At 32.9% G+C, this 21,840-nt stretch overlaps 1 protein-coding gene across 5 annotated transcripts in view; it reads left to right on the top strand.

Annotated features, from left to right (window-relative positions):
• The window catches only part of TANK (TRAF family member associated NFKB activator), a 74,248-nt gene extending 52,862 nt beyond the window's left edge, over window positions 1-21,386 (top strand). For 3 of the 5 annotated variants that reach the window (XM_033112694.1, XM_033112695.1, XM_033112692.1), the window contains exons 5-8: window positions 10,245-10,321; window positions 10,972-11,087; window positions 16,514-17,094; window positions 20,543-21,386. In XM_033112694.1, the coding sequence (XP_032968585.1) occupies window positions 10,245-10,321; window positions 10,972-11,087; window positions 16,514-17,094; window positions 20,543-20,719 (951 nt within the window). In that variant the 3' untranslated portion in view covers window positions 20,720-21,386. Of the gene's footprint in view, window positions 1-10,244; window positions 10,322-10,971; window positions 11,088-16,513; window positions 17,095-18,785; window positions 18,928-20,542 lie in introns of those variants that run through there. The other 2 variants (XM_033112696.1, XM_033112697.1) reach the window with 2 other exon arrangements.
• Window positions 21,387-21,840: the final 454 nt, after the last annotated feature.

Raw genomic sequence — 21,840 nt, 5'->3', positions numbered from 1 at the left:
TTTGAAGTTCTGGACAGCTGTCAAGTTTATTGTAATGGGTACAGATGTCCCAAAATTTTAATTTTCAGGTGAAAACCTACATTTTTTCATGGATATCAAATATTGTCAGTTGTTTTTTTGTTTTGTTTTGTTTTTAAGTGAAAGGCTAACTTCATTTGCTTATGAGAAAATGTCTGAATAACCAAGCTTGCATGTCAGTCATTCTTTCAAGTGAAAATGGTGTTCCATTAGAAATTGGCTAGTTCAGCTTGCAACTCAAACCATCGACAAGTGCTTTTCCCCAAGTCAGCCCTTCTACTCCAGTGTGAAATGCAAGCCCTTTCGTGTGTATTTCTCATTTTGTCATACAGAATATTAAAATATGTTAATATATAACTTGGGATCAAAATTCCATAAAATTAATAATTGTTACTACCTCATCAAGGACATTCTTGGGTGACATTGGCTTTTTGTGTGTTTTTTTTACTGGGATTGTGGCATTGAAGAATACAGTGACTATAGTTTGGTACCATGGCCTTGATCATACTCAGGCACCAGCAGTTTTACTCTCCATTGCTTTTGTATCATCAGTGTAAGTGCCAACACAGTAAAAAAGACAAATAATATCTAATAGTATTGTGACAGTGGTTGACCTCATGGATGTCAGGGTCTGGGATTTTATTTTACCCTACTCACAGGCTAATACGTTAACCAGTTACTGCTTCATGGATACTGGAAGAAGACATGCGACTCCTAGATCAGAGAAAAAAAGTCTTTATTATTCATAGTACAGCAGGCAACAAGATCATTATATTTGCATTGGTGCCACCTAGGGAGTGACATGGTAGACCAGATGGATGCATGAACATGCAGTGGTTGCGTTAAAGGAGAAGAACATTGAGCTTGGGAACCTCACCATTTTATAGCAAGTAGTAAGCAGCCTGTTCATTATCTGAGAGGGAGACGTGATACCTCATTCTTCAAGTTTTCCCTCTACAAGCATAACCCCTGAGAAATATCTCAGGCCTTGTATTCTTGACATGCACTACAAAAGTATGCAGGGGTACTCAGGGGCTCTGCAGATTCTCTCTCCCAGCAGTGGATCCCTTGAAAGGATCTCAAGACCTCCAGGGATCCTAGATCAAGTTTTAAGAACCACTGGTTTTACCAGATTGTAATGTCCTGTTAGAAAAGTCATCTTGCCTTTTTCTCAGTAAATTATTTGCTTTTCATCCTACTAAAAAATGTCATGCTCTAAGAATACTCTGGTATCTCCTCAGGAACCCTCATTCTTACATAGAGGTCATATTGCTTGCTCATCAGTCATTTTACATTTATTGGATAATACATGTTTACATCTTTATACTTTAAATCACGATACCTATAACTTATTCCCAGTTACTTATCTATATACCTGCTATGTTACGTGTAGAGCAAACTCTGAATTTTCACTCTAATCTATTAAAACATAGTGTGGTGCCTGCATACTGTGTACTCTGTTCATTTTTAAAGGCACAAGTATGTATTATAGGATCTGAAATCAACAGTAAGAAAACCACTTAACTTCCTTTAACCAGAGAATCTCTAGCTAGCACTTTCCCAATATAGTATTTAACAACCTCTTACTGGATTTGTAGTCCTCCCTAAGATATTGCTAGAATTTGGCAGGGGAATGGAGGGGAAGGCTCACCTAAATTTTCATTTGCACCAATATGTTATGCTCTCTAAACTTCTCTATTGCTTGTTTAGGTAGTCTTGCTATATTATGAAAGCTGACTTTTTCCCTGAGAGATTTTTTTTCTTTGTCAGTTATACATCTTTCCATATGCTTGATAATTTGCTCAAAGATAAACAGATATGCCCCAAAATTCTAATTAAACTATTGTAAAGTATATCCCAGGCATTCTGTATGTCATTACCCTGTGATTTTTTTTTTCTTTCTTTCCTAATAAATCCCTTTTGGAAAACCAAATAATTCTGAGATGGGTATCTTTTTGTTTTCTCTCTCCCATTGTGTTTATCAATAGTGGAGTGATTTTTGTATTTCAACTAAGTTTTCATCTAAGTAATTATATATCTGATGGGTTTACCCACTCTTATTTTTATTCCTAATTGCTCCCCACTGCTTAACATTAAGGACAGCATATTTCCCTGTTCATTTCATTCAAATAATGCTGTAGGGGGTTACTGACTTGTCCATCTTCCCTGAAAGTGTCATCTGGAATGTATTCCTGCTGGATGGCAAAATGGCCACAGTAAATCTTTTTCCTTCTTGCCACTACTGATTGAACATTATCTCCTCCTCTTTCCCCGTGCTGCAGCCATTCCTGTCCCTAGCTCTTGCTTCTCATTTTATCCTGAGGACGAAGTGATTACATTTTTATAAAGCTGAATCTAAAACTGTCTCCCTACTTTTCTGATAAATGTCTGTTCCTTTTTGACAAGAAAAATATATTAGATCTTGGCAATTAGCTGTTTTGACTAACTTCTTTTTTGGCAAAATAAAAAGATTGTTTTGGGTTTTACTGTTCCAGGAAAGTCTAATCTCAGTTTCTTTAAGGTTTTATCTTGCCTTAGTATTTTTTGATGCTAAGGAGGATGGCCTTAACGTTAAAAAATGGGAATAAAGATTAGAAATGTGAACCAGATATTGAGGGCAAGGTGATTATATTATGTTTTTAAACTTTATGGTCTATAATAGACAACAAGTGAAAATGTATTGGATCAAAAGAGAATTGAGAGTGGCTATCGAGAGAGGGTGAGCATGAAGATACAGACTCTAAGGATGAATATCAATAGACTTGACATGAGCATAAAAGATAACAAGGATGTCTAATGAAGGAAGAACAGTGGGCCCATGTCTGAACCTTATAGACTGTCCACATTTATGGACTGCAAAGAAGAGGGACCAATAAAAATACTGAAACTTAAGAAGAAAACCTAAATATATCAGTTGCCAAAAAAAAAAGTTTCGAGGAGGAGAATCTGGCTAGTAGTGAAATACTGTCAAATGAGCATTAAACAGAATGAGAGCTTTGGGAAAAGCGATTGGATTGGTGATTGTCATCTCTGGAAAATCATTGTGAAATTTCAGAAGAATGGAGGGATTTAAAAAAACAAAACACCTGAGTTTGGGAGTTCAGTTTCTGTTTTAAAGGAATGGATACCGAACAAATCAACCCTCTATAACTAACAGTAATAACTCTATATATTAACAGTAATAACATACAAAAATTAACTACGTGAGGACTTTGGAGACTGAACTTCGCACATTTTGGAGGGGAATCAAAATGTGGACCAAGTATGAGCTCAGGGTAAATTCCCAGTTTTCTGTGATTTTTTTTCCCTAAGGGTGGCCACAGTTGGCTGAAATTCCAATACAAAGCCCCACCATCTTTCTGGCTGGAAGAACCAGGAAGGAGAATGAGCCCAAAATAACCATGGTCACCAAAGTGTGAGGAAAGAAGCCCCAGAGAGGAGAGAGCCAGAGGAAAACCCTACGTTCTGTGTGTAAACTCAGCCGAAGTCTCTGGCTATCCCCTGAACCCATGGATGTGTAGGTTCACAGTATAGATAGCCAGAGGCTTAAAGGACTGAACTGAGATGTGTACTGTGCTTCAAAGAAGTGACAGTTTGGAGTCTGAGCCTAACCAACTTAATTGCTTACAAACACATCAGTACCCTACAGCACCATGTAATATCTCCACAGCATAATATTCACAATGTTAAGGGTACAGTCCAAAATTATTCAACATATAGACAGTCGAGAATAGCACCCATTTTCAAGGGAATAGATACCAACCCTGAGATGATCCAGATACTGAAACTGCAAGACAAGGATTTTAAATCAGCTACTATAATTATGCCCACTCTTCTATTAGAGGATAGTTATGGAGGCGAGGAAAGGAGTTACGGAATGGTTAACTTCTAATAGCAAGTTTGAGAAATACTTAGACTGTGAAACTTTAGTTAAGAAACTATTGCCAAATTGCCTATGTCGTCAAGTGAACTGGTTTGGCAGAACTTGAGAAATCTTTCTATGTTATTTTTGGATGTAAATTTCTACTTGTACATTGTTGAGCACAAAACAAGCCATACCAAAGGGTTTTTACCCTAGGCAATATTTAAACAGCAAAGATTGGAACTTACAACTACTCTTCAGTAAGAAATATATTTGTTTTACGGCAGACAGGTTTTAGAATCTTAAAATTATTTTGCACTGGTGCAATGTGTAAATGTTACCCTTCTATAGCTACCTTACCAGATAACCTACTGTATTGCTTCGCTTCTCTAATAGCCAACCAACCCCTGTGCCTGCGAAGTTAAGAGCATGGGTTCCAATTGCAGCTACTCCAACAACTGGACCTGTAGACAAATTATTTGACCTCTCCACAGTCTTATTTACTATAGCAAACTTTAAAATCAAATTAAAGTACTTAACTCACAAGATTATGTGGATTAAGTGAAATAATACATGCAAATTGCTTAAGTAATATCTATTTTCATGAATATATTTTCTGTTCACCATGGTAATGGTATAACAAAATGTGTGGTTAATGGAAAGGATTTTCACAGATCAGTTCATTTCAAATGTAGTGTTTGGAGAAGGGATGAGGGGCCAATGGGAACCTTATTTTTTTAATTGGTCATTTAATTTATTCACTTTCTATTTTGCATAAAAAACATCCCCACCATTAGATGTTTCTTCCCATTAAGAAAATAAACTCAGAAAGACATGCAAAAGGAACCTAACACAGAGTAAAAGACTCAAAAGACAGACAGTGGGAAAGTACTAATTTCACTCTGCTTAAAATTAACTTCTTAGAATTAAAATTATAGTAATTGTGGCAATACTGGTAAAGGATTTTAACTTTTTTTTTTAAAGAATGTTTTATTGTAACATTGAACTGATAAGAGACTTTTGGGGGATTTACATTAAACCAGAACCCTGTAAAGAACTTGGAAGTAATTGGAGTATTTAATTTTATTTTTATATTGTTTATTTTCTTGCCACTTCCTTCAGAACTCTGGGATGGATCCCATTTTGCCCTGGAATTGTTCCCGAACTGGCAGTGGGTTTGCCTAGCACACTGCATTCGTGCAGAGCAGACAAGACTCCTAGAATTTGTGTTCCTCTTGCTTTGCTAGATTTTCAGTAATGGTAATGAGGGTGAGAGAAGCACAGATTTCACGTGGCCATAAATTCTTGTAAATGCAATTGCCTTATATTTTTTAAATTTACGTTTTGTCCTCAAACTTTCCTTTTACTGTGCTTTTATATTTGTTCTTATCAAATCTCTTTTTTGTATTTATTTTCTGTTTCTACTTTCTACTTTAATCTCCTCATGTCTCAGCCCTTTTCTCACTTTCTCCCTAGTTCAACCATATTCAGTGTTTGAATTTAAGCATAACATCTTTGTCTCAATGTGTCTAAAACTGGTTAGGAAATATTCAACCTGTTTCTCCTTTAACATTTCAGTCTTAGTTTTAAAAATCTAAGTCATAAGTGAATCCTTATTTTCACTTTCTTTTTCCACTGCTCATTTCTTTCCTTTTGCCATAGTAAATTTTATCAAGCTGGTATTTATAACTATTCCACAGTTTATATTCCCTTTACTAATTCATCTCATCTCGCCTCAGTTTATTTCTTGGTTTACATTGTTGCAGAAAGGAGTATAATTCTCTTTTTTTGTTTTAAAAGCATAATTCTATTAAGCCTTATCCAGAAATAAAATCAAATATTAGCTACACTTGGGTGCCTAATCTATCTAAAACTATTCCTTTTGTATGCAAGGATCTCAGCTAAAGTTTAGAGGCAGTCTTTGATACCGTGTTTCCCCAAAAATAAGACCTAGCTGGATAATCAGCTCTAATGCGTCTTTTGGAGCAAAAATTAACATAATACCCAGTCTTATTTTACTATAATGTAAGACTGGGTCTTTAATGTAATATGACATGATATGATATGATATATGATATAATAATATAATACCGGGTCTTACATTAATTTTTGCTCCAAAAGACGCATTAGAACTGATTGTCCAGCTAGATCTTATTTTCGGGGAAACACGGTATGAACACTGGAATAATGTGATAGTCATTGCTATTGGTCAAAGACATTTCGTTGAACACTTACCACCTATATTCAGTATTAGGCTTTAAAGTTTAGATTCCTTCCATATGAGAGAATATACATTGTATTGAATTTAGTATTATCTTCAAAAGTTTCATAACTCAATTTAATTTGCTGACTTTTGTTGCTTAATATTTTTAAGAAAAACATTCTGAATTACAATTTTCATCGCATTTCTTTTTTTCCCTCCAGCTTTATGGAAGTATAATTGACAAATGAAAAACTGTATATATTTACAGTGTGCATGATTTGATACATATGTACACATTATGAAATGACTTATCACAGTCTAATTAATATATCGCTTCGCATAGTTATCTTTTTTAATGTGATGAAAACATTAAGATTTACTCAGAAAATTTCAAGTGTACAATATAGTAGTATTGACTATATCACTAGTGCTGCACTTTAGATCTCCAGAACTTATTTGTCCCATGTAACTGAAACTTTGTCCTCTTTGACCAGCATCTCCCCATTTCCCCACACCCCTAACCCTGGCAACTACCATTCTATGAATTAGACTTTTTTAGATTCCACATATAAGTAAGATCATGCAGTATTTGTCTTTCTGTGCTTGGCTTATTTCACATAACATAATGTCCTTCAGGTTCATCCATGTGGTTTTGAGTGACAGATTTCTTTTTTTAAGGTTGATATAGCCTTAAAATATTCCTATATATTTAATATCCATATATGTGTGTATATATCACATTTTCTTTATCCATTCATTCACCAATAGACACTTAGGTTGAGTTCATATCTTGACTGTTGTGAATCATTTCTGTATTTTTCAGATTGGTTTATGAAAGGAATAAAATACTTCCACTTATAGTACCAAATATTTTAAAAGGTAAGCATTAGGGAAAATACACATTTCTTTCCTTGGGATGTTGATACCCAACAGATCCTGGACTCTAACACAAAAATATTTTCCATTACCTTTGTGTTAAGAATAAATCTGGCTTTGAACTAATGAAGTATTAGCCAGTTTTTGTTTTTTCTCCTTAAATAGGATTGCTTATTCAAATAGCCCTTGAATATATATTTTTTCATAATATTCATCTAGGAGATGGGTAAATTGATTTACATATATTAAGCTTAAGTTGATTTACATATACTAAAACAAAATTCTCCCATTTCACATAAAAGGAAATTTAAGAAATCATTTCACAACATCTTCCAACTGTTTCAAATGGGTTTATCTTAATGATTTAGTTGAATGATTTATCCAGCGCCATACTGGAAGTGTAAATGAAAAGTACGATGTGTAAAACTCTTATTTCAGTATTCATTCCACAAGTTCGGCATTTCCAAACTAGTACTTGGAACAGTTTATAATGTTAAGTGTTTTAAGTTTTGGTACCTCAATATAAGTTCATTTGTTGAATGATTTAACGTTTAAAATCTCCTAAAATATAATGTTCAAAGTTCCTTGCTTTCTTATTTGAGTTGCAATAACTCAACTCCCTGCAGCACAGCGTCCACCAGGATAATTTTGAGACTAGAAAAAAAAAAAAATACAAGTTATCTCCTCTAATGCTAACTTACTCTCTGGGATGCTCAACAAACTGAGTAATCATCATTAAGTAAAGTTGAAAGGAAAGTTTTGCATTGAAAGGAAAGTTTTAGTTTCTGGGAAAAGTGTTGGAGTTGCCATTGACTACAGTAATCCTAAATTCTTTCAAAAATTAAACAATCATTTTCAGAAAGGTGTTAGATTGCTAAAATGGAAAACAGCGTTAACATGATACATCTTTTATAAATAAACCTTACTTCAAAATGTCTGTCAAAGTTTTTGTTTTTTGTTTTTTGTTTTTGGAACTGACATGTTAAAAGGTCCCTTTTTGAAATTTTTTCTTGGGATGATGGAGACCTAAAATTTTTATTCAGAATACATCAACAGATTTATTTGGTATGAATGATAGAAGATGCAATGTATTGCTTACTACAATTACTAATACTTTTCTTCAATAATAATAACAGTAAGCAGAGCTAAATAATAATAAGCAGAACTGTACTTCTAGTCCCAAAGAAGGTGAAGACCTTAGATACTTCCTAGAAATTCTTCAATAAATGAGTCCTCCCTTTACTCCCGACCAGTACCCACAAGGATCTTTTTCACATAAATGCACTCACACCAATAATCAAATCTAAACGTCACAGAAATACGTTGACGTGTTATTTGCCAAGCCAAACGGTTTATTACCTTTCCCTTTACCTCCTACCTCCGACGTTTTAGTTTTTACAGTTTAACATCAGAAGCAGTCATTCCTAATTTGTGTCAAAATCAGTACTTTGAAAATTAGAATAGTCTTTATTACATTCTGTAACTGTCTTCATTTTTAGGCTAAAATTACAGAGTACTTCTTTTTTTGGTTCTTTCTAGCTTCCAATAAATATTTCTTCATATTGAGAATTTCTAGTAGTAAAATTTAAAAAGATTAATCATTCCATTTAATTATTTTTTATGATTTGTTTAATATATTAAATTGTCAAATGTTTCTATTCTCCTAATATTACCTCTGTTGATATAGATTTAATATAATATAATCTTTTAAAGGTTCATTTTCATACTTGTACCTCCTGAATGGTTGGCTAGATTTAAAATGTTGCCTTTCTTCCTAGTCCACACTAAAAGCCATTGAGTGTTCTAACTGCACATGACACTAAAGAAATACTTTGTCTACCACTTTTAAAAACAAACTGTGAATGTGAAAATGTCTTCTGATGTGACTCCTATTTTATAAGCCCAGTAAAGCAGTTGTAATCCAGAAGAAGACATGGCCTAAATGTTTGTCAAATAAAAAGTTTGCAGCAGCAAATTATCTTTATTTTACCTTAGCTTGACAACATAAGCTATAAAATCACAAATTGTTTGGGTTGCCAAGATTTTATTTTATTAATTACTGTAAAGTCATACTCTATTTTAAAAATGTAAACCAAACACTGGTATTTAGAAAATACCATATTATGTTAGAAAGCATATTAGAAAAGCTACATTAGAAAAAGCTGGAAAAGTATAGCAATAAACTGAAATAAATTGGAAAATATATTAATTTTAAGAAAAGCAAACAGGAATCAAGTCTTAATAAAGAACAAATAGACTCCTAAGAAACTGAAAGAACTTTTCAATTTCAAACAAGATTAAAAGGAGATGTCTCAGATGCTAAAAAACAATGAGGTAAAGTCACTCGTTTTAATAATAGCTATGATGACCTTAATTGAATAAAATCTAAAAAGTTACTATGTAAATATAAATGTCCACTGGTTTGAATTTCAACTTATATATATGACTCATACAGTTTGGGCTGAATTATAATTTATGAGTGTATAATATTAGAATTTCTTAAAATCTTTGAATTTGTAGATTTTTAGATTTTTTTAGGTAAACAGAGTTTTCTAGGTATACTGAAGATTTTTTAAAAATCTAAACCGTACAGTTGATTATCATGTTTTTCAGTGTTGACTTTTAAATGTCAGAATAAATGTAATACCAGTGTAAGCCACAGGGTGGGAGTGAAAGGCAAGAACTTGTGCTAAAGTAGCTTAAATCCCTAATTGGCACTATCTCTAAAATACTTGTTAAATGCTAATACTGTAGCTTGGTTTTCTTCCTCTTAATACAGCTGCATTCCTCAGCAGAGAATCTCTAACGAAATATAAAGACATTGATTTAAATGTTTAAGCCAATAATGGAAGAGAGGTACAAACACACAAATATATTTTTTTTCCTAGTTTCTGATCATATCAGGTGCTACTGATGATCAGAGGAGCAATTTTGATCAATATGTGAATTTGAGGAAGTTCCTTGAATTATCAGTATTGGAAATAGTAATTGAAGACATAGTTCATATCTTCATCCTATTATTCTACCTTCATTTTTCTTTTTCCCTGATTCTCATTTAAAGAAAAAACATCTATTGTACTATATATGTGTGTGTATATATGTATGTATATATCTATATATGTGTGTGTGTGTGTGTGTGTGTATGTGTATGTATAAATATATCTGTAAGCTACCTAAACTTATTTTTCAATGAGGAATATAAATTTTCCATTGTGTTCTCTGTTAACCCAGTTTCATTTGAGTTTAGAAGCAATTTAAAGTGGTAATCATTTTTGTATCTTTAAGGAAAGAAGACAAGAAGTTTCTTCTCCTAGAAAAGAAACTTCACCAAGGAATCTTGGTGTTCCTTTATTCCATGAAAGGTAGTTCTTTCTGTATCCTTTTTTGCCAACTCTGAAAATTCCAAATTTGAAATACATTCTTATGTACATAATTTTAAATGTTAGCAATTGTAAGAAAATTGAGCAGCCTCTTAGAACTAGAAAAGACCAACCCAAGCCTCCTCCATATTAAAATGACCTAGTAAGTCATACAGTTAATAACAGAAATGGATCTAAAAACGGAATTCTCTAACGCTCTAATATTTCAATAGACCTAGTATTATGGCCGCATTGTTTTATACAGGCAGCTCTTAATGTGAACCTTATTGAAGGGAAAAACACTAAATTTTCTTCTTAAGAGGCTCACAGTGAACAAAAGTCAATACATTGAAATACCTAATGTGAGAATGAGAGAGCCAGCATAAGTGTGATATATAAGTAGATATGCCAGTAGATATGCCAGTCTGTGCTACATACATGTATTAAAACTTTTAATTTTTCACCTGGCTCTCCAAACATTAGAATTTTTTTTTAACATTTTCTAGGAATTAAAAATTTTTTTTTTTAACTAAAGTTAAAATCTTTCAATAATTACTTTGTGGTACACAAGAAAAGTGCTATGTAAGTTTAATTATGATTTTAAAATGTTTGAAGATATAGCCTTACATTTTTAAATATTGATTTATTTTTAGCAGTTATCTAGAGAAAACTTTCTGGGACCTGAAAGAAGAATTTCATAGAATATGTATGCTAGCAAAAGCACAGAAAGACCACTTAAGCAAACTTAGTATCCCAGCCACTGGAAATGGTAAGGTTTGATTTAATGTAATATTAATTTTACTGGTTGAAATTGATTTCTTTTTGATTGTGAAAATATTTCTAAATGCTTATTAAATGCCAAGGATCTGCAACTTGTACCTCACACCACTTATAATTGGTAAGTGCTGTTTAAGTTGTGTAATATATTAAGTTATATAATTAATGGCTTTTTCCTGTCTCTCTTTATTGTGTGTGGTAAGATATAGATTGAATTGAATGACATAATTTAATGAGAAGTTTCACCTTGGAAAAAATACAAAATAAATATAGGATGTATCTCTCAAAAGTTTTCAGTTGCTATTTGGGGTCTTATTAAACATAAATTAAAATGTTAGTAACCAACCTTGAAGCTGCACTACCATATATGAGCTAAGTAAAATTATAACATCAAGGTTGTTTTTAACTTCTGCCTGAAAAATAATTGAACACTATGGATAGATTGTTGTAATTTGGTTTGAGACATAAACATTACACATTTCACGAGGCCAGTTCTGTTGGAGGCATAAAGTACAAATTTAGTAAAAAAAATAACTTAAAATGAACATCTGTTTTACACATGTGTTAATAGTGTATTCTTTAAAAGCTCCACCATTCCCTAAAATCCTAGACTCTTCCGGGTGTTTGCATCAGTTCCATATGAATGGCATAATACTCAGGATTGAATCTGGCTACCAAAGACTTCTGTAAGCAAAAAGAAGGTAAACTGATCACTTAGGATAAATTCTCATTTACCCTTGTGATTTGAGATATTCTGCATAAAATTCCCAAGAGATGTGACTAACAGTTTTTACTCTGAAAGATGTTGCTGCAGTGCTAACACCCCTTTAATTAAAGATCACTTTCCATTCCTTATAGCTCTTATATCTAGGCTATTTAAAAATCATTCTATAGTGTAAATTCATTTTTTTCTTACTACTACCATTTTATTTTCAGAAAAGGTACACAATGTGATGTTAGAAGAGCAAAACAATCTTTGTAGATACACACAATTTATTGCTTCTGCTGCCTTCCTCCTACCTCTCCAAAAAGAACTCCAATTTTTCCATCTTAATTTTTGTTATTTTCATTACAGATTGATCTTTTGTGCTGAACAAAGACACTAAGTACTTCTGAAGTAAAACAATTCTTTTTATTTAAAATATACTAGCTTTAGAAATGTAGTACCTAGATTTCATAAACAAGAGTTTTGAACATCAGCATCTTATCAGAACATTGGATGGTGATATTATTCATTGATCCTACCCCATTATCAATGGCTTAATACTTTGACCATTTTTAAATTGCACAAGTCTAAATCTGAGTATGTATCTGTCAGCTAGAACACTGAGTGTTTGACTTCAATTTCTTCCCCACTGAAACTGCTTCCTAACATTTTTCTTATGCTTTATATTCACTGTCACAAATAATAAATACAGCATTATTCTTGAAATGTTTTAGATCTGTTGTGCTACAGATTCCAGTGAAGTTTTGTTGGGTACAAAAAGAAACCAAAATAGCAACTATTATGCTTCTGACAGTAGTAAATCAAAAGGGAAAAGAAAGGAAAAGAAATATTTTGGAAAAAGATGACTGTGCGGGTTTTTTTTAGGGATGAACACTACATTGAATGAAAATATAAAGGAACTATTTCAACTGTGATTAGCAAAATACATCTGAGAAAATTATACTTAACATTATTGTCCTTATGGTTTTTTTGTTGTTGATAAGATTTGATTTTTACTTTTAAATAAACAGATGTAATTCATGAAAATTGCTGAGTTAGTAGAATTGTACATTTCTTTTTTATTACTTTCTTTTTTCTTCTCATCCACATAATAGCCTTGAGAAGGGATAAAGACAAAATGTATGTTAAAGCAAATGTGGCTTCAAAAAAAAAAGCAGTATTTGGTTTATAAAAGAGGGTCCTATTCCAGTGGTGGTCAGGATAAAAGAATATAGGATTAGAGATTACAAACAACCATCAAATCTTTTTCTTTTGTCAATATACAAGGTAATTAAATTGTAAAATAGTTTAAGTGGGCAGCCTGTACTTAAAATTTAAAAATCTAAAAATGTTTCTCATTTTACTGTTTTTCCTTGCAAAAATAAGTTTTCTTGCAATAAACAAAATAGAAAAGCAATTTGCTTACCTGATCATGGTTCTCAGCATAGTGTTAGGATGACAAGTGCTTACAGCACCTCGTCTGAGTTTTAAGTTTTCTAAGCTTGGATTTCTAGTGGCCTTTTTTGGTGGGAGGGGGAGGGTAGATAGTAACTCCCATTGCTTGAGCAGATTAATTCAGAAGATTTTAATGTAGCCGGGGTATGCCAGCTAGCTATCGTGAAAGAAAATATCTGCTTTATTACAGCTGTTTGGGTTTCCATGTTTTGTTCACAGGGAAGATATGTCAACTACTGGAAAAGGAATTCAAAGTACATTTCTGTCATTTTGTGGATTCTTCTCTATGTACAGAAAGCATCATGTTCAAATTAGCATAATGGTTCCGGGCACAGGCTCTACAGTTAGGCTGCCTGGGTTCTTGTACTACTGTGGGAAACCTACTGTGTTTCCCCAAAAATAAGACCTAGCTGGACAGTCAGCTCTAATGCATCTTTTGGAGCAAAAATTAATAAAAGACCCATTCTTATATTATGTTACATTATAGTAAAATAAGACCGGGTCTGATACTAATTTTTGCTCCAAAAGACGCATTAGAGCTGATGGTCTGGCTAGGTCTTATTTTAGGGGAAACACGGTACCACTCATTCATTAGCTATACAGCCTTACAGCTGTCAAGTGGGGATAATGTGCCTACCACGTGAATATTTTGAGTATTAAATGAATTAATGCACATACAATGATCATAATAGTGCCTGGCACATAGAAGTGCTATTAACATTAATAGTTGTCATTATCAGCAGCAGCAGATTCTTCTACATTTACCCTTTTCTCCTTGCGAAGATCATTTTGATAAATGTTTCTTCCTTCTCAGGTGTTACAGAATTTGAGTACCTCAACAGTTGGTTTTTCTGGCTATTTTATAGGATTTCTTACCACTCTTACATCTACTACTAGGAAAATGACTACTTGAGAGTTAATGGACTTTAAGCATCTCAGAGTACAAAGAAATCCTGCAAAACAATTGAGTTTGTTCTCAATTACTGTACCATTCCTAGTCCCGGATTATCTAGTAAATATACATTATTATACTAAGCTCTGTAGGGAAGAGAATACAGATTCATTCAGGATGCATTTATTGAGAGCATACTATGTGCCAGGCACTGGGCAGGGTATTGGGAATAAGTGGACCTCAAGCCACCTACTTTAATGGGAGAAAGAGAGACGCTTACAAATACAATGCAGAGTATTTAGTCCGCGGAGCACTCAAGAGTCGTGCCTAAACCAGTCTTGGGAAGCTAGAGAGAGCCAGCCAGAGAAATCAATGTTTAAGCCAAGAAATGAAGAACAAATAAGAGTTAGGCAAACAGTAGTGGGAGGGTACATTTCGGGCAGTCTGCACAGCATGTGCAAAGACCCGAAGACAAGAAAGCCTGGCTCTTTTGGAGAATTCTACTAAAGTTTATTATCGCTGGAGGAAGGAGTGAAACAAGTATTGTGAGAAGTGAGAGCATGGAGAAGTGACCAGGAGCCAATCATGAACAGTTTTATATGACTTGAGGGCTGAAGGCCTTGGAGATCCATGAAAAGGTTTTGTTAGAAGGTAACACGACCAGACTTGTACTTTAGAAAAACTGAGGGAGGGTGGGGGGAGAAGCAATGTAGAGAATGGATTGAATATGAGATAAATTTAGAGTCAAGGAGGCAGTTCAAAGGCTATTGTAATAATGCAATAGTAGAAGATGGTATGTACTAAAGAGCTGCAGCGAGTATATAACAGGGTGAACCAAGGAAGTTGGTTGCATTGTGCTACCATCATGTCCAAAAAGAAAATACTGTGTTGGAACGTGCTATGGCATGAGACTGCAACAACCAGAGGAAGGGAAAGGAAGTGACAGTAAGTGCCCACTACCCTGGACAGACACTTTGCAAGGTGCTGTGTTTATCCTGTCTGCTTAAATCGGCATGCTTGGTAAATTTTGTGAATGTACAGCTTCACTGATGACTACCTTTTTAGAGTGCTCTTTTTTTTAAAATTTTTACCGTTTGTCAATTTAATGAAAATACACACATTACCAACCTCACTGCCTTCTTCAAGTACCATTGTGGAGCATAACTGAGCTTTTTCTGGTATCAGGCTCATCAACATGGAGTGCTTTGATCATTGGGGGTTTTTGCATTAAGAAATGGAACCCTTGTTGGCCCAACACTAGACTGTAGTGTTTTCTGAGTTCTTATCTTTGCTTTTTTGTTTTTCATGTCTCCTCTCCTGCTTTCAGCTCTTGTTGATATATATATATATATATATATATATATATATATATATATATATATATATATATATATATATATATATATATATATATATCTGCCTTCAACAACTCATATCCATACCTTTTAATTTGGTATGAGCTATGAGCTGGTGAGAAACATCATCAAATTTTACAATAAATCTATAATGAGTATAAGAGCAAAATGTATATATCTGTGAAGCTTATGGCTCCAATTGTGACTCCTCAGATGCTCTGTTTACTTACTTTTTAGCTTTTGCCTATGTCTTAGAGAGCTGGATTTTTTGCACAGTGATTTCTAGATAAATGAGCTACAGAGGCCCTGGTATCTACCTAATGTCTACCTGTTATCTGCAGAGGCCTTTTTTTTTTTTATCTGTAAGATGAGAAAATCATATATTCACATAATTTTCTGAATATATATCCCAAAATGTCATCCTTCCTTTGCCTCCACTGTCTTCTTTCTCCTCAACCCCAGCACCACCACCACTCCCTCACATAGATTATTGAGAGTAGACAGTGGCTAAATTGATTGGTGATATACTTTGTCACACAGTGATATTAGGGGAAATAAATGACCTAATTCATATAGATTATTAACCTGTTTTATATATATATATATATATGCCTAGTAAGTATTTTCCCTTTTAACAACTTCTTTGTCTAAGCAATCTCACAGTTTCAGCTTTCATTACTGACAAAATGTTTAAATGTATACACTACAAGCAAATGTTTTTTTAAGTGTGGAGCAGTGGAGCTGTGAACAAGATACAAAGCTTACAGCAAAAGACCTGGGAAAAGACAAAGCAGTTAAACTGTGACTAATAAACGTTCTAGTTCACCCATTGGAGACTGCTGATATTTCTGTGTAAGATACTAGCAAATGTAACAAGTCCCAATTGCGATCAGCTTGTATAAAAAAACATAGAAAAAATAATACTCATCTGTCCAAAGCTAATTGAACATTCAGATTGTTAAGAGTGATTGGAATGTGACTGTTTTCCTTTTGTGTTCTTTTCCCTGTAGAAACACAGTGCTCAGTGCCTATACAGTGTACAGATAAAATAGATAAACAAGAAGTGCTATTTAAGCCTCAGGCTCAAGATGATATAAATAGAGGTACACCATGCATCACATCTGTCACACCAAGAGGACCGGGCCGAGAGGAGGAAGACACCTCTTTTGAATCACTTTCTAAATTCAATGTCAAGTTTCCACCTGTGGACAGTGACTCTGCTTTCTTACACAGCACTCCAGAAAGACCCAACCTCCTTGGTCCTGCCACATCTGAGGGTGCATGCCAGGAAAAATGTAATTTGGAGCTCAGAGACAATCCAGGAAACTTTGTTAAAACAGAAGAAACTTTATTTGAAATTCAGGGAATTGACCCCATAGCTTCAGCTATACAAAACCTTAAAACAACTGAAAAAACAAAACCTTCAAATCTTGTGAACACTTGTAACAGGACAACGCTGGATAGAGCTCCGTGTTTGCCACCTGGAGACCATAATACATTTTATGTAAATACATTCCCACTTCAGGACCTGTCTGACGCACCTTTTCCTTCACTTGATTCCCCAGGAAAAGCTATCCGAGGACCACAGCAGGTAACTGTTTTGTATTAACAAATATATTACGTGTGAACACACATTTTGCCAGACATGCACAGATATGCATCTCTTTCAGGTTATCAGACATCTTTTTTAAACTAATGACTAGCCAAAGTTAAGCTCGCAATAAAAGATCCAAACCCTATAATAAATGACATGAAATTACAAAAGATGAATATGGTAAAGCCCTATTATAAAGTACCTTAAAATTTATGGCACATTTTAAAATACATGTAAGCCTTACCCATATCTAGGTAGTTTGTGTCACTTTCTTAGTCCCTTATTCAAAGCTCTTTTACTTACCATCAGTGTTATAATAGGATTCTGTATTAAATTTCATACTGTGAAACAAATGGCATTTTTCTATTAAAAAGTTTGTGTAGATCATATTCATCTTTATAAGAATGCATGATGTTTCTTAAGTAATCACATGTATATTCCTATTTCTTAAAATAAGTGACCTGTCTTTCAACTAATACTGTCTTACATCTAATAATGTAATACTCTTACATTATCAGTGATACAGTACATAGATCTGTAGGGTTTGGTTTTGGTTTCTAACCTGGCACTAAACATGCAGCCTAATATATATATTTTTTAAATCTCTCCATATATATGGTTTTAATCAAATACTTTAATGTTCCTAAAGCGCACAGACAACTTACAGCCCCCCAGTCCACTCCTACCATCCCTTTTATTTAGGTCCTATCACAGGATGATTCTTTCAGTTTTAAAAAATTTTTTAATGCCCGAAGGCAAATGAAAATATATAATTGTTAAAATAAACAGAAACTCAGGAAAGTACAGATTGGTGTATGTGTCAATGTAACTTTTTTGTTTGATTTCTCTTTGTCTTAAAACAACTTGACGAATACCCTTTGGCTTTATAAGTACTCTCATAGGCTGCAGACTTTCAAATCAGCATACAGAGGAGACAGTAGTCAAGCTGCGGTATATTTTAGTAGTGGGGGAAACTAGGCATCTCTGACAATATGCTTTAATTATAAACTTACTTGTCTCTTACATTGCACCTTATTTCATATCATAATCTCAGTTATAGTTGCTACTAAATGAAGCAAATTAAACAATTTCATTTATTGCAAGTAGAATTCCTGTGGAGCTGTGAAGTGCATCAGTTCTAATGCTTGGTACTTTTTTCTCCATTATATCTCTTGCTTGTTCTTTTACTAGTTAGTCTGTGCATTCATGTTTCAGTAGATGGCACCCTGCATTGTGCATTTGCTTTCTGTGCCACGGCAAAGGAAACAGCTGGTATGTGATTACAACTTGATGGAAAAGTATTCAGCTTAAAAAATGCAGGAGCATTGGTGTTGAGCTGTCACAAGACATGGGGCATAAGGTTAGATAATTGATATTTTGGCAGAAAAGGCAAAATTAGCTTGTTTTGAAGGCCATGTTACAGTTTAGGATTGAAAGAATATTTCTTAAAATGGTTTTTTTTCATATTTTGCTATTTTATTTATATTAATAAAGCTGTTATAATAAATACAAAATTCTTGAGTTGATAATAAAGAGTGAAATCATGGTTACATATTTCAAATTTTTACTTTTTATTAATCATTACTACTTAATACTTTTTATACAGTCAGCTATCATTACAAATCTAAATGTATCTGCTTATTTTTGCTCTGTGTGATTTTCTTTTCTTCCTACTTTTGCTGAGTCAGTGATTGGGATCCCAGCTGAATTCTATGAGGAGATCAAATCTGAATAGTTCCTAATAAAGAAGGATAAATACGGACTTTGAAGATAAATTGACAGATTGGTTCACCAAATTTAGAAGCTAAGTTGCTTCTAAGTCTTTTTCTTATTATTTTATACATCTTAAATAAGAATTATTTTAACATAATCTTTTATTTATATTCATATCAATATCCCATTAGAGTGGTGCATATTAATCAATTGTACTTTTTGTTTTAACTGCAAGTGGTAAAATTTAAATCTAATTAACTAACTAGGTTTTTTTGCTTACACATTCACTATTACTGCTTTTCTTTTATCATGGAAGAAAGATTTTTTTAAAAATTGTTTTACCCCAAATTTTAAAATACATATTTTAAATATTACTATTTCTTATAATAAAATTACCACTTCTCACAAAATGAATTGAGACAGTGTTATTATAAGCTCTCTGTACTGATAATTGAATGTATCTCAGTGCTTAGACAGACTTGGTATATTTACACCAACTAACTGTACATAGCTGTCCAGTAAAATGTTTATAAGAAGACAGTGATGCCCTGAAACCCAAATGCTTCAATTAGTAATATGTATACTGTTTATGTAAATGATAGGTTAACTAGAATGCAAGGGAATGAAAACCAAAACTATATCAGGTGTTGGACTCGGCTTTTACTTTAAAAACATTATTAATAGGAGCACAAAAAGGTCTCTTTCAATTGACTTTTTGAAGCGTGTTTCCTCAAAGTATCAGAATTTAACTGTGTCAAGGTAATTTACCTATGTCAAGGTAAGAAAGCAAATTTAAAAAATAATTTGGTTTGCAGCATTTTAGGAAAATACGTTATTCCAGTTAACAAATATTTATTGAGCACCTACTATGGAACTAAATGCTTTTTCTTGCCGTTCTACATGTTTTTTTTTAAGAATAAATTCAGTTATTTAAAGTATTTATGTACTGCTTATAATGGAGGTAATTCTATTGAATTATGATTTTCTGTATTTCTTTAATTGAGCAACTATTGACAGGTTTCACTTCTTTTTGCCACAAGAAGGAATAAATAAGGCCAGACTCTGCACTATGTAACAGGAGCAAAATAAGAAATCAAAAGAATGCATCGATGTTAGATTTTGTTAAATGGTTAATTTAATTTTTAAGGTTTCAAGAAACAAATGAACAATGGAATTTTTGTAGTACTTTCAAAGAAAACACTTTTCAAAAATCAAAACACTTATTCCTACATGATTTATTCATTGTGTATTTGCTTATAAATAGTGAAATTTAAATTGCTCTTCAGCATGCATGTACACACACATTGTGTTCAGTGTACTCTGTATTAATAAAGGCCCTATAACTTAAAATTTCTACTGTAAAATTGAAAAGATAGAATTTAATTCTTTTAACATCTCAATTATTGACTGTTGTTTCCAAACTACTACTTTTGTGACAACATGCATTAAAATAGGCTAGTATTAATCTGGAAGATTTTTAAATATGTGAAGATACAGTGCCTGGCTTTGTATTTTAAGTTATTCTTAATCAATTTTAGTTATGCCCTTTATGAAAAAGAGAATTGAGTCATGTCTCATACTAACTCTATGGAAAGGTAATTTACTTTCTTTCACATTAGGGAATTTCATATATATGTACATAACCCATTCAAAAAACTTGAATTTGAAATGCAATGAAGTTGATTTTAAATATAAATAACGTAAGATATTTTTGTTTATTTGTTTCCTGCAGCCTGTTTGGAAGCCCTTTCCTAATCAAGACCGGGACTTATCTGTACTAAGTGGCACAGGCTCAGAACTGCATATACCTCAAGTATGTGAATTCTGTCAAGCAGTTTTCCCACCATCCATTACATCCAGGGGGGATTTCTTCCGGCATCTTAATTCACACTTTAATGGGAAGACTTAAGACGAATTTGAAAGCAGACATATCAAGTTCTATATGATGATTTGGGGTTTGTGATACTATAAATACTTGATGGCAAACTTAATACATTTATTAAAACATCACAGCTAATTGAATTTTTTCTAAATGTATATGTAACTTTTATTGTCTTTTAAAAGGTCATTCTGTACAAAACTGTTATTCATTGTATTCATGTTTACAGTGTTTATTACTGTAATTCAAAATTATGTATGTGACTTACAGAATTATATAACCATAATTTATGTTCGTTTCAAATATCTAAGCTTATTGCTTGGATTTCTAGTTAGATATATTGAGTTTGGTAATGTCAAATGTTTATAGGGTTTTTTCATTTGTTTTCATTTAAAAATTTAGATTATGCTATAGGTGATATTCTTTTTGAATAAACCTGTAATAGAGAATAACAGACAATATAAACATCTAAGTAAATACCAAACCTAAGACATTTGTTGCCCAGTGATAAAATCACTGGTAGAATTATTTGAACACTTTGGGTTGTTTTTTTAAGTGATATACATAGTTTTAATTTTTACTGTGTGTATAGCTATGTGATAGAATGAGTTAAATATTAAGAGTTACTTATTTTGTGATCATTAATGTGTTCTTTGTTCCTAAAGTAAAAAATACAAAGGAAATAAATCACATTTTGGGGAAGTTTAAAAAATTCATGTTTTCTTTCCAGTAACTTGATAGAAGGGTGATACCAGATCTGGTGATAATTTTATTACAACTAGTAGATCACTTTGAATTTTTAAATTATTTTTTAAACTAACTTATTAAAAATCATATTTATATTTAATTGGAGCAAATCTAAAACCCTGTAAAGGCTATATTCATATTTATTAATTTATATTAGTAATAGTCACACTCTTGTTGAGAAATTTGGTATTCATTGTTAGCAGCCTCATGGATGGCCACTGGAAGACATATAAGAGAGAGGAAAGCTGCAGAATTTTGTTTAAAAAGACACTTCCCTTTCATTTGTCTACCCTGTGATTCTTATCTTTTAGGTTTCTCTCCCCTTCCCCCTGATTTTTAAAAATATTTAAGGCATGACTTCAATTTTATGCAGTAAACATTGATTTGTAACTCTCAGAACAGAA

The sequence above is a fragment of the Rhinolophus ferrumequinum genome, chromosome 8 (genome assembly GCF_004115265.2).
Source record: "Rhinolophus ferrumequinum isolate MPI-CBG mRhiFer1 chromosome 8, mRhiFer1_v1.p, whole genome shotgun sequence".
Lineage (NCBI taxonomy): Eukaryota > Metazoa > Chordata > Mammalia > Chiroptera > Rhinolophidae > Rhinolophus > Rhinolophus ferrumequinum.
The sequence above is the reverse complement of the archived record's forward strand: the minus strand, read 5'-3'. Positions and strand labels throughout refer to the sequence as shown.